Source organism: Columba livia, chromosome 17 (assembly GCF_036013475.1).
Source record: "Columba livia isolate bColLiv1 breed racing homer chromosome 17, bColLiv1.pat.W.v2, whole genome shotgun sequence".
NCBI lineage: Eukaryota > Metazoa > Chordata > Aves > Columbiformes > Columbidae > Columba > Columba livia.
The window spans coordinates 5,275,545-5,288,253 of record NC_088618.1 but is presented as its reverse complement, the minus strand read 5'-3'; the positions used below and the strand labels follow the sequence as shown (position 1 = coordinate 5,288,253).

At 39.7% G+C, this 12,709-nt stretch overlaps 1 protein-coding gene across 4 annotated transcripts in view; it reads left to right on the top strand.

Moving 5' to 3' along the window:
• Positions 1 to 12,709, top strand: part of HECTD4 (HECT domain E3 ubiquitin protein ligase 4) — a 68,316-nt gene that overhangs the window by 14,949 nt on the left and 40,658 nt on the right. For 2 of the 4 annotated variants that reach the window (XM_065033463.1, XM_065033459.1), the window contains exons 7-17: positions 768 to 938; positions 2,893 to 3,085; positions 4,395 to 4,556; positions 4,653 to 4,766; positions 5,220 to 5,360; positions 5,705 to 5,937; positions 6,285 to 6,430; positions 8,502 to 8,572; positions 9,224 to 9,329; positions 9,909 to 10,029; positions 10,903 to 11,025. In XM_065033463.1, the coding sequence (XP_064889535.1) occupies positions 768 to 938; positions 2,893 to 3,085; positions 4,395 to 4,556; positions 4,653 to 4,766; positions 5,220 to 5,360; positions 5,705 to 5,937; positions 6,285 to 6,430; positions 8,502 to 8,572; positions 9,224 to 9,329; positions 9,909 to 10,029; positions 10,903 to 11,025 (1,581 nt within the window). Of the gene's footprint in view, positions 1 to 767; positions 939 to 2,892; positions 3,086 to 4,394; positions 4,557 to 4,652; positions 4,767 to 5,219; positions 5,361 to 5,704; positions 5,938 to 6,284; positions 6,431 to 8,501; positions 8,573 to 9,223; positions 9,330 to 9,908; positions 10,030 to 10,902; positions 11,032 to 12,709 lie in introns of all 4 variants that reach the window. The other 2 variants (XM_065033460.1, XM_065033458.1) reach the window with 1 other exon arrangement.

Below are 12,709 nucleotides of genomic sequence, written 5' to 3'. Positions count from 1 at the left end.
GACTTACAGTAGGGTTAGAAAATGTTCTTAGTTTATCACAGTCATTTCTAGCTTTGTGTGTGTATATATATATATATATATGCATATGCAGATTTACAGTGTACTGTATTATGATAGTATTGTCAGAGATAGAATGTTGTATGATGAGATTATAAAACAATCAAACAATAGAAAAATAGAGCTAGACTTAAACTGAAAAATAATCTTCCCGAACAGCTTATCATTTTTCTGCTGTAACAAAATTCACGTACTATTTCTGATCAAGTTGTGTTTTGTAGCTAAACAACTGTCAACCTTTGCGAAAATTGATAGTTTGTTTAGTTTGGGTTTGTTTCTGTGATGGTTTTCAGGATGGATTTGCACATTTATTTCCAGTGTGTTTCCTGAAACTGAGGATGTTTGCATTCCCCTCTTCTTCCAAAGTTTCAAGTAGTGTTGCAGGAAGTAAATAACTCTTTAGCATGAATATTTTCCTTATGGTACTATAGGTATGATCTCAGTTGTTAGAGAGGAGATGATCCTTTTATTTTTAGAAATGTTAAAAGTTTATATGTACAGGCTGTTTTGTACACATTAGATCCATTTGGCAAACATTACAGAATAGCTCTTCATAACAAATAAATGTAACAGTGCTGTTGTGTCCACTAATAAGCCTCTTACAGACTAACGGCACTTGATCTTAAATTATTTCATTATTTTTGAGTACATTGCTAATACTCGTAAGAACAGACTTCAAAATAACTGTTAAGATGCTCTCCTTCTCATAGGTTTGTCAAATAATCCCAATGCCAGTAAATCACTTCCCAGTTGGCAGCACCATGACTACCGTGCATCTTTCTTCAGATGGTACCTATTTCTACTGGATTTGGTCTCCTGCAAGCCTCAATGAAAAAACCCCCAAAGGCCACTCTGTCTTTATGGATGTTTTTGAACTTATAGTAAGCAAATTGTGTTTTCTATGAATCTGGAGTTGGTAGGATGACTACTCCTTAATTAAATAGCAGCATTTTCAAATTAACGTATTAAGTTTGAATATTGATATGTGTAATCTGAATGGTTGTTTGTAACATGTCTATGAAATCACTTTTAAAAGAACAAAAGGTGTGTTGTTCACTTCTGTCTTCTGAGGACATACGACTATCGTACTCGGGCAGTATGAATTGTCTTGTAATGCAAAATGTATTTTATTGTAATTAGCAATTAAGTTTTATGCTGGGACAGTAATTCAATATATTAGGGTTTAAAGCATTGTTTACTGTGGATCTGCTTCATTGTGTTAAAAGCCAATCAGGTCCCACAAATTAAATACAATTGTTTTGTCTACACTGCATTTTATAGCCTAAAAGGATGCTGGGACAGGAATTAGCAGGGCTCATTTTGAGAGCTTTAAACTAGACTCGAAGGGGGATGGTGTTGTAGCTGGGCTTGCGTCAGTAGGGCATCACTCTAGAGTTCATGAAGACTGGGAGGCCTCCCATACCCCTGGGGTGAAATCGGTGTGCTTGGCTCGCTCTCTGAAATGCCTGCACACCAATGCCTGCAGCATGGGGATTAAGCAGGAGGAGTTAGAAACCTGTGTTAGGGCAGGAGATTGTGACCTAGTGGCCATTACGGAGACATGGTGGGACAGCACCCGTGACTGGAATGTGGTCATGGATGGCTACGTCCTTGTCAGGAAAGACAGGCCAGCCAGGTGTGGTGGTGGAGTTGCTCTTTATGGGAGAGAGCAACTACAATGTATTGAGTATTGTCCAGGCACGGATGAGGAGCGAGTTGAGAGTCTATGGGTGAAAGTTAAGGGCCAGGCTGGCAAGGGTGATGCTGTTGTGCGTGTCTATTATAGGCCACCAGATCAGGGTGAGGAAGTTGATGAGACCTTCTACAGACAGCTGAGAGCAGCCTCACAATCACAGGCCCTGGTCGTGGTAGGGGATGTTAACTTCCCTGATGGTTGTTGGAAGGACTGCTTGGCCAGCCAGCCACAGTCCAGGAGGTTCTTCCAGTGCCTTGACGATAACTGTCTGATGCAAAGGGTGGAGGAGTCGACTAGAAGAGGTGCACTGCTGGACCTCATCCTCACTGACAAGGAGGGTCTGGTCGAAGCGGTAAAGGTTGGGGGCTGCCTTGGTTGCAGCGACCATGAGATGGTGGAGTTCAGGATCTCATGTGGCAGGAGCAGGATAGCAAGCAGAGTTACAACCCTGGATTTCAGCAAGGCAAACTTTGGCCTTTTCAGGCAATTGCTGGGGGAAATCCCATGGGCAAGGCTGCTTGAAGGTAAAGGGGCCCAAGATAGTTGGTCAGTGTTGAGGGGCTGTTTCTACTGGGCACAAGATCAGAGCATCCTGACACGTAGGAAGTCAAGGAAGGGAGTCAGGAGATACAGCCCTCTAGTATTGATAACTGCAATTGTATGAGGATTTAGCTTTGGAGTACATTGCGTGCAATGTCTGTGTATCCGCTCAGCAGCTGCTGCACAACAACTGCACTTGGTGGGATGGTGGAGCTGCAAGCGCGAGGCTGTAGTAGTACAGCTTTTGGCTGGCAAGTGATTTAAAGGCGTCTTTTTACAAAACTTGCCAGTGAAACATCATTAAGAATACAGGGAGGTTAAATACTTTTTAGACTTCCATAAGTAAACTTGAGATTATGACAAGCAGTTCTGGTTTTGAGGACAGACAAAACAGAAGATAACTGCACTGAACCACGGAGTCACAAAGAAAACAAATACTTGTCTGTCTAGCTTTTATGATACTTTTTTTTTGGTAAGAAATTCTGCCAGCAGGGTTTAAGTTTAGGTTTGTACCCCTGCTTGATATATTGTATTGTTCAATTTTACTGTTCAGTGAAGGTTAATCTTTCTAAAAGTATGTTTCTTCTCCATTTTAATAGGTTGAAAATGGCATATGTATAGCAAATCCTCTACAGGAACGAATTATATTAATGCGAAAAGAGGGTGAATCTGCAAAGAGCATAAACGAGATGCTGCTGAGTAGGCTGTCCAGGTACAGAGCCTCCCCATCAGCAACGCTGGCCGCTCTCACGGGCTCCACAATCTCCAATACTCTCAAAGAGGACCAAGCAGGTCAGAAGAGGTTTTACTGACAGTAATTTTTCATGGTTTGTTTCTTAATACATGAAGTATCAATTCTAGTAATTACTAACCTCGTAGGACATGTAAAAAAAAGTTGCGTTTTTTTTCCAAAATAAGTGTTTGAAATATAAGTGCAGTATTTGCTTAATACTTGACGTACAAGTTCCTTTGCTAAATTAGGCATTGATTGTGAGAAAAGTTTAAGAACAAAGAATGGGAAGAATACTTGTAGCACCTTTTTTCCTTACGTATTCCATTATAGAACTGGTTTATGCCACGTTTGGTCCAACTGATAATTGCATTCTCTGCTGGCCATTCAACTGGGCTTCTAATCATTATGTAGAAATGGTCGGCAGCTTAGAAAATGAAACTATTGTTTTACAAGGAAATGGAATATTATAAATTGGAAGTCATTTTGCTTTTTGAGGTAATTTGCACAATGTTTGGCTGTTCTTTTATGGGCTTGCTGAAACTACCCAAGTTAATTAGGGAATCTTGAAAGGCCAGCATTGGTGGCTTTCAGGATGATCTGAAGCTTTGTAAGATTTGTCTTAAGATTGTATTCATTTTATCCTGAATTACTTCTTCCTTCATATGTACCTGAGTTTTCTGTCTTCAATTTTAAACAATTATAGGTATTTCCATACAAATAAATTGTACAGGAGATAGATGTGCTTACAGGGACACTGACAGAGTTAGCTCAAAGAGCTATTTTAAATGCTATGTTTTGCCAGTTAACAACTAGAGTGCTACAGAAGAAGAAGAATAAGTGGTTATTCTTGGATAATTCTTCAGTCAGTGCTCAGGAAAGTGTTGATCAGCTGTGGCAGGAGCTGGATCATCATGACTGTATACGTTTCCCGTGGAGCAGGAGGACTTAAAATAGTAAATGCGTAGTGAATCTCAAATGATCTCTCTATGTTGAAAGATTATTTGGCTCTAAGATACTGATTTCAATATATTTATCACTAGAGAATTCTTAACACCGTTTTAGGCTACTGATTTTTCTGATTTGGAAACTAGAGATTGCTGGGTTTGTTTATTTATTTATTTATTTATTTTAATTTGGTTAAATAACCTGTGAAACTGTTTGTATATCCTTCTGGGGATTGATGCTGAATGTCTGTGTTTATGAGGCCACCCCTATATACAACTCCTTAAGGCAACTTCTAAATGTAGCTTAAATTAATTTCCATATTGGTTTATTTGAAGCCTTATGTAGAAATCTGCCTTTTTTGCTGCCTGCTGTTATGAGTTTTTAATGCATGTTTGTGTTCTGTGTTGCTGTTCAATATTTCAGCTGCAAACACCAGCTGTGGGCTCCCCCTGAAGATGTTGAGGAAAACCCCGATATACACGTGTGGGACGTACCTGGTGATGTTGGTCCCACCCCCGGGGGGATCCGGCAGTTCAGCCACACGCTCGCTCTTTGGAGGAACAAGTGCTTTGTCGTCTCTAAAAAGTAAGTTGGATACGTCCATGGCAGATTTGAAGTCCTGGGTTTTCTGAAATACAACGAACTTATCAGGAATTTATGGGAGACTTTTTTTCTATGTAGTTCTTGCTTCGAGCTTGGTGTTCAACATTTCGGACGGGCAGTTCACCAGCCGAGCAGATCTCATTGATGCTGCAGGAAGTTCACTTGGCCGTGGTGCTCTAGTTCCAGGACTTGGTAAGGAGCAGATCTCTTTCCTGGGAATATTTCTGAACTAGGCATATCCAACCCTTAGATTCTAAATAATTTGATTTGCAATAAGCAACTCTGCAGTTGATGAGGTTTCGTGTTTATGGTGAAATTTTGTACTTTTAGTTTATGCACTGTGGCAGCATGTGATAAGTTTGTGGAGGAATTATACATGTTAGGTGCTTATAAAGAGCAAGCACTGGAGTGTTTACCTGCTATAGATGCTGTTGTACACTTACTTGAAACATCAAAAGGGATGTGCATTCACTTCATTCCTTTGTTAATAAATCTCCTTGTAATGTTTTTCATTCAAATGCATTGTGACTAAATTTGCTGTATAAAGCAAATAATTTGGATTTGTGTCTGCTATAAAAACAATTTAGTCTGGTTTGCTAACAAACAATCTAAAATGTGATGTGCAAAATATTTTGCTTTTCTTAGGTGCCTGTTATGATACTATGAATAACATGATCTGGACGTGCTCTAATGATTATATTGATCAGTGGTGCAATCCTGGGAACCAGGCGTTCCACTGTGTCTGCCAGAGGCTGGGAGTGAGTCATGTCATTGCAGAGCCCAAAGGTAAACCTACAAGTCAGCATTTAGTATAAAGTGGACGTAAAATGTACAGTTATCGTAGAACAAAAATAAAGAAGCTTTTTATTAAATGTGGACTTCATTCTCGAAAAGTTATTTATAAATATTGGTCATGGTTTATCTTTTAGAAAGGAAAAAGCAAGATGTGTTTTGAAGTTTCCAGGTTCTTGCTACCTTTAGCATATTAAAAAAGTCATGTGGGTAATTCTTTTGTTTATCTTGTGGGCAGGTGTCCTGAAGTTAGGGCTGGTGATATATCGCATTTTAGAAGCAAATGCTGATGCTATAGCCTGTGTTTGTAGACAGCGTGTGAACTGCTTTTCTTCTAGGGGATGCAACAACCACAAACGAGGTTATCAACCAGCTACTGCACCATGTTGGTGCCATGTGTATTCACCAACTCAACCTGCTTGCAGCCAGCAACAATCTTCCCATCACAAATTTTTTGGGCAAGCAGCATCCGATTGAAGCGCATCATCTCAGCAGTATTTGTGACATTATGGAAAAAGCTATGGTGAATGGAGATACTTGCATAATACGATGCATCCTTGTTGTCTTTCAGGTACAAGCGCCTCTTAAGTGTACTTCAAAATAAACACTAAAATAACCCCAGTTGTTTTAGAATGCAGGCAACCGCTTGATTTTACTGTATTTTTCTCTATTGCCTTTGATTTATTGGAGATTGACTTAGCAGTGGCTTTGCAGTACCTTGTACACCCGTTTCATTTAAATGTCATCGCCACATATTTACAGGTTAAAATAAAATCCAGAGAGGTTACTTCCAGAGTTAGTTTCTGACTCTGAGATTGCTAGTGACCTAGACAAATAATTGGAGAAACTGACTGCAGAAAAAGAGTTAATGTGAACAGTGCTTAAGTTTTTAATGTTGTTGTGTTTAATTTTTCTTAGGTGGTTTTTAAATTTTTCTTCAGCCCCCAAACTGAAAGAAATAGAGATATTGTCAGAAGGTCTGGCCTGTTACTTTGGCAGTTACTGATGGCACCAAGGGATCAGATTTGCTCTGAAATTCAGAAGGAGGTTTGTCTGGCTATTAGGTAAATAGCTGTTTTGTCAAATTAAACTTAACTTAGGCTATAGATTATTTGAAAGTGTTGTAACAGATGAACATTCAAATTGTATTCCACAGTTTGTTGTCAAATTAATATGATAAAATTTAGATTGACATGATAAAAATATTATGTTTTATATTTGTGGAAGAAGGGAAATACAATGTGTCTGTCATGATGTCAGTGTGAAATAACAGATAATAATTCTCATACTTTTCATTTGTTGCCTTTTATTGGCTTTCTTTAGGATTTTAAAAATGCTTATTATAAATAAATTTAAGCAAAGTTTTCCTTATTTCAGTGGTGGCCTAACTGACTTCCGTATTTAGCATATATAGTTTATTGGTGGTCTGGAACAGGTGAAGCTGATGCTGTTGTACCAGGGTTTCAAGTGACAATACTGAAATTCTCCTAAACAAAAGGAATGGAAGAGGAAGCAAAATAAATAATACCTGAGGAATACTGTAAAATCAAAGGTCCAGAAAAATCATGGGCTGGGTAGTAAGGCTGTCTTGAGAAAGTCAGGTTTATTTTTAGAAAACAGGAATGTATATTGGTAGCAGGGTGGGCATTACGTGTCTGGGTTGGAATACCAGCTCATTAACTACCGAAGCAGGATGGTTGCTTCAGCTCCACCTCGTATCAGCTCCTGCATCTTTTCAACCTGATGCTGCGTAATTCCCTTTCTCCTACTTGTCAAAATAGCAGAATGACTAAGTACAGGGAGGTGAGCAAAGTGTAGCTGTGTATCACGAAAAGGAGATAATGTAAACCTCAAGGACGAGGAATGCTGTCTCAAGGGTCCGCAGTACAAATAGAATCTGCTTTCAAGTGGGAAGTGCTCCAAAGGTTGAGAACAAAATCTTCTGAAGGTCAACATGCATTTTTTTACGTGTGAATCACGACGTTCCAAATTTCAGTGGCTCTATGCAGCTCCGCGAGTAAAGGAGAAGAGCGTATCTTTAGTATGATTATGTAGCGTTTTCAAGGTCTTGCTTTTTGACAGAAGGACATGTATCCTCTCAGCTGGGTGGGCAGCTGCTGCTTTTTCCCTTGTTTAATCCTGTATCCTCCAATGATTTGTGGGAAGAAAAAAAATATACAAAGGTGGGGATTAGATAATATCTGCTTCCTCCTGTTTTTTCACCGGGGGGTTCTGATACCGATGGAAACCTCAAATTTGGCTTGTGATGCTTGGAAACTTTTCCTTGTGTTTGTACCACGAGTTGGTCAGCGTGAGCCAGGGGAGGGAAGCTGCCATTGTCTCTGCTCTTGGTGCGAAGCTGAAAAACATACCACTTTTCTCTAAGAGTGTTATTTAAAAAGAAAAGGGGAAAAGAAAAGAAGTCCGCATAATAGTTTCAACACTTCTGACAGTCACGAAGTACTCCTGAGTTATTGTGAGCTTCTGTCTTGGTGTGGTAATTCATGTAGGAAGGACAAAGTTCATCAGCAGTAAGAGGGAAAAGTATCTCCATGAGGGATATTTATTGCTGTGTTGGTTCTGAAATGCCATTTCTAGAATCTTCTGCGTAGTTTAAGACAGACCTTTATAAGAGCCGGTCTTTAGGTATAAAACCATAACAGTGGTGACTGCTTGATGACGGTCTCTTGCATTTTCTATCGTTCTTATCACAAACCACAGCTCTTGCCCCATCACCAGAGTTGTTCTAATTGTTCTCTGAGCCCTCATCCATTTCTTCTTGACATTTGTCTGCTGCTTGGAAAAATGATGGTGCTGTCGTATACACGAGTGATTAATATGGAGTTGCTCAGAGGGAAGCAAATATCTCTTGAAGAAGCTTTGGGACCTAAACAATAAAATATAGTTGATTACAAGAGATTTCTGGAGAAAGCAGCTGTATGTTGTATGACTAATACAAATGTTAAAATACGGAGGATGCCTTTCTGAGTTGGAAGAAGCTATTCCATAGTCATTCTAAATGTTACGTCAGATACTAACCTCAGATTCTGTGACAGCGTTTTTCACATATCCATTGAAATTATTTTGTTCCCTTTTAAATTTCTCAAGTAATACATGGTTTTATTTTTTCTTTAGCTCCGGTTTAAATATCCTGTATCCTGGCGAAGCAGAAATCAATAACTTATTGAAATTGGTCTTAACCGAAGGTGAGAATGTTTTACTGATGTTTGAGAGAGAGGGTTTTTTTAATTGAAGTAAAAAAGCAGAAATATTTCTCAACCTCTGGAGGGAGAACAGTGCAGAATACTGAGCGCTAGTCTGCTCTAAACCCTGTTCTAGGAAATGATGAAATGCTTCATATTCTAAAGCTGCCTTCTGAATGGCTACATAGTCAAGTGTATGTTAGGTGTAGAAAAGGAAAACTTGTCTAGATCAGTCAGCTGCTTGAAATTGAAAAGAATTAACATTCTCTTTAGTCAGTATTAATATTTCTTGTCCAGGTTGTATTTTAGAACACCTGCTTAGCAGTTAGTGTGACCCATGGCAGTTATACAGTAACCAGAGGTCATTTTAGACCTTAGTGAAAAGAGTAATTTATTTGTGTTTGCCATGAAATGGAAGTCTGGACTCAGGAGCAGCTGATGCACAGAACTTTGTTACTTCATGGAAATGTGTTCATGTGTCAAAGTCTTTGGAATTTAAAACAGTGGTATGTGCAGAGTAAGATTTAATGGTCCGTAGTGTCAGCAGTTACGCTGTAAAAATAGTAACTTTTAGAACGTAGCCTATATTAAGCAAGGTATCTGAGGAAATAAAAAGAAATTAATTCAGCGAAATGCTTTTGCTTTCAATTTTAGGAGAGAGAAATAGTGGTCTCTCTCAACTCCGCGATGTTATCCTGACTAATTTAGCTGAACAGCTTCAGAATAACAGATTTGGAAGTGAAGATGATGATCATTATAGGTAATGCAACAGTCTCGTCCTCCTCCTCCCTGCTCATAATATGTGTTTCTGTTACTTGTTTTAGGTAAACTTGCATAAAATTCTGCTGAAATGGCTTGTTATCTTACTAGCCAGTGTGACCTGAAATACTGTCTGTGTGTCCATAGTGGGTAGGATTTTGTTGGGACAAGGGAGAGAGAGGTTGGATGTTTTAGGGGAAGCTTTGGAGACTTCTGTACACAAACTTAGGCTTATGTATACGATAAATGTGGGTAATAATTTTTAAGTAGGATATTCTGCCACTACTCTCTATATCACTACATTAGGTGACTTTTCAGCATTAAAACTGTCAGTCTCAGGTAGTATGGTCAAGTCGGGAGGAGGTTTTTTTGGGAGCCATAGGTTCTATCAGCTGCATTGATTGTTGTTAAACATTTCAGGCTTTGTTTTCTTTGTGTCTGAATCTCTGAAGTTGAACAGATATTTGTTTTGGTTTCACATAATTTGCGATACAGCTTGCTGAGGCTTTTGAGATGAGCTATACAAAATACACCATAATTAGACTATTAACATTTTACATCTTTCCTGCATTTTTTGAAGACTAAATGATGAGCTGTTGCACTACATTCTCAAGATTGTTGTCCGAGAATCTTGTGTCTTAATCACCAAGTGCCAAACTGTATCTAAAGATGATTTTCAAAGGCTTCTTTCAACTGTGCCTGTAAGTGAAATGAATTTTGATAAAAGTATATTTGCCTTTGGCTGCTTTTCCTCTTTAAATCCATCATCTTCACTGAGTATATAGTGGTGAAACTTCTATAACTGTGTGTCTTAACAAATACAGGAAAAAAAAGTCTTTTGTTTATGCTGTACAGGGAAAGAATAAATTATTTCTTACAGCAAAGTAAATCTTGCAGTAAAGCTAAACCAGGTTTATATGTGGAATTATTTTCCAATTTCTGTGGTAGCCGCTTCAATTTAAAGGAAGCGTGTGTGTGTCAGCCCTCAGAGCATTACAACAACTTTAAAAAGAACATACAGTTGTGTGTAATGATTCGTAGAGGCAGAACAGATTATCATTTATAGACAAAAATGAGTGAAAATCGACTTAGTTTAATGGTAAAAGTACACACAGGTGTTTTCAGTGGTGCCAGCCCCTGATCTGGCTGATGGCAAACACGGGTAAGGGGAAAAAGTTATGGCCTGTGCTGCCGGAGGATGGGAAAGGAGTAGAATGGAACCATCACTTTGGGAATGTGAATTAAATTTAGCGCTCTGGTGGCATTATCTTCTAAGAATTAATTCATGTTACAGTACTTAAATGTTGTTATAGTGTTACATACTTGAATAGAGTGGCCCTGCTTCTGTATAAGATTAGCAAGTTATTTGCAACCAGGTTGTTCTCTTAGATACAAATGAAAAAGCTTGCACTAAACCAGCAAAAAATGCTTCTATTCAGGGAAAACTATTTTTTGTTTTTACTTGTCCTCTCCCCCTACTTTTTTCCTCTTTTTATGTCAAAATACAAGGATTGCCTGAATCAAGCTTGATTAAAGGATTTAGATAATGTAAAGTGTACTTATTTATGTTAAAGGCTGCATCTTCGTGTTTGCGGTATCTGATGGCTGTACAGAACCACCTCCTCAGTAACACTATTTTGATTAAACCCGATGACAATGATGACAGTGACAGCTCCTTGCAGGGAGAGACATTGAAGGTACAGGTAAACACCAAGTTTTATTCTAGAATGACTCTCTACAGTCAATGTTCCTGTGACACCCCTTATTTCTGCAGTGCATTCCACTTATTTTGTTGCTTCCTTTCTTCTCGATATAGCTAAATTACTGTAGACAGGATTTTTTCCTGTTTTCCAGCTAAAGTCTGCAGTTGTTCTGTGTTCAGTCTTCTAGGTTGGGTTCTATATTGTCAGTGAGAGCAGACACTTCCCTTACTAAATATACATATAATGAGGTTTAAAATGTATTTTAATTATGATGTGCTCATCATAAATATCGTGTGCTCTCCATCATCTTTGCCAAGTCTGAGAAGTGGGAGAGGTGCCTGAGGACTGGAGGAATGCAAATGTTACTCCAGTCTTCAAACAGGGCAAGAAGGAGGACCCGGATAACTCTAGACAGGTCAGCCTCACCTTCCTCCCTGGGAAACTGATGGAACGACTTCTCCTTGGTGCCATCTCAAGGCATATCAGGGATAAGAGGGTCATTAGGGGCAGTCAACATGGCTTCACCAAGGGGAAGTCGTGCTTGACCAACCTCATTGACTTTTATGAGCACATAACAAGATGGATGGATGATGGCAGAGCGGTGGACGTGATCTGCCTTGACTTGAGTAAGGCATTTGACACAGTCTCCCACAGCATCCTCACAGCTAAACTGAAGGAGTGCGGTCTGGATGAGCGGGTAGTGAGGTGACTGTGAACTGGCTGAAGGGAAGAAGCCAGAGAGCCATGGTCAATGGGGCAGAGTCCAGTTGGAGCCCTGTATGTAGTGCAGTGCCTCAGGGGTCAGTACTGGGGCCTGTATTGTTCAATATATTCATCAATTATTTGGATGAGGGAATAGAGTGTACTATCAGCAGGTTTGCTGATGACACCAAGCTGGGAGGAGTGGCTGACACGCCAGAAGGCTGTGCTGCCATCCAGAGACCTGGACAGGCTGGAGAGTTGGGCGGGGAAAAATTTAATGAAATATAACAAGGGCAAGTGTAGAGTCTTGGATCTGGGTAGGAACAAGCCCAGGTTCCAGTATAAGTTGAGGAATGACCTATTAGAGAGCAGTGTAGCAGAAAGGGACCTGGGGGTCCTGGGGACAGCAGGATGACCATGAGCCAGCACTGGGCCCTTGTGGCCAGGAAGGCCAATGGCATCCTGGGGTGTATTAGAAGGGGGTGGTTAGTAGGTTGAGAGAGGTCCTCCTTCCCCTTTACTCTGCCCTGGTGAGACCACATCTGGAATATTGTCTGAATAGTCTTGAATGAACGTGTAGAAGCCAGGTTTGTCCTAGCATGCAGGCTGTCTTACCATAGTAGTTTTTGTAACTAACAATTTTTCTATAGTAGTATTGACTTCTGGATTTCTGGTATTGTTTGTTAAGCTGGTTTTGTCTGCTGCTCTTTGAGACTTTGTGTGCTCTTAATCTGCTAAAGTTGAAAGTTATTTGTTCAGGCTCATTGAGTAAATGCTAAATATTGCAGTACTTCTCTTGTCTCACTATTCACCCATGTTTTCATTGTTCAGTTTCTCTCTCCACAGTGATCCTCATACCTGCTAGAACATTGTGTCACCAATGCTGTACCTTGGCTGGCTAACAGCTCTTGCCTCTGCTGGACGTGGGGATTCCTTCCCTCTAGAAACTGGATGTGCATCCTGTAAAACATGCACC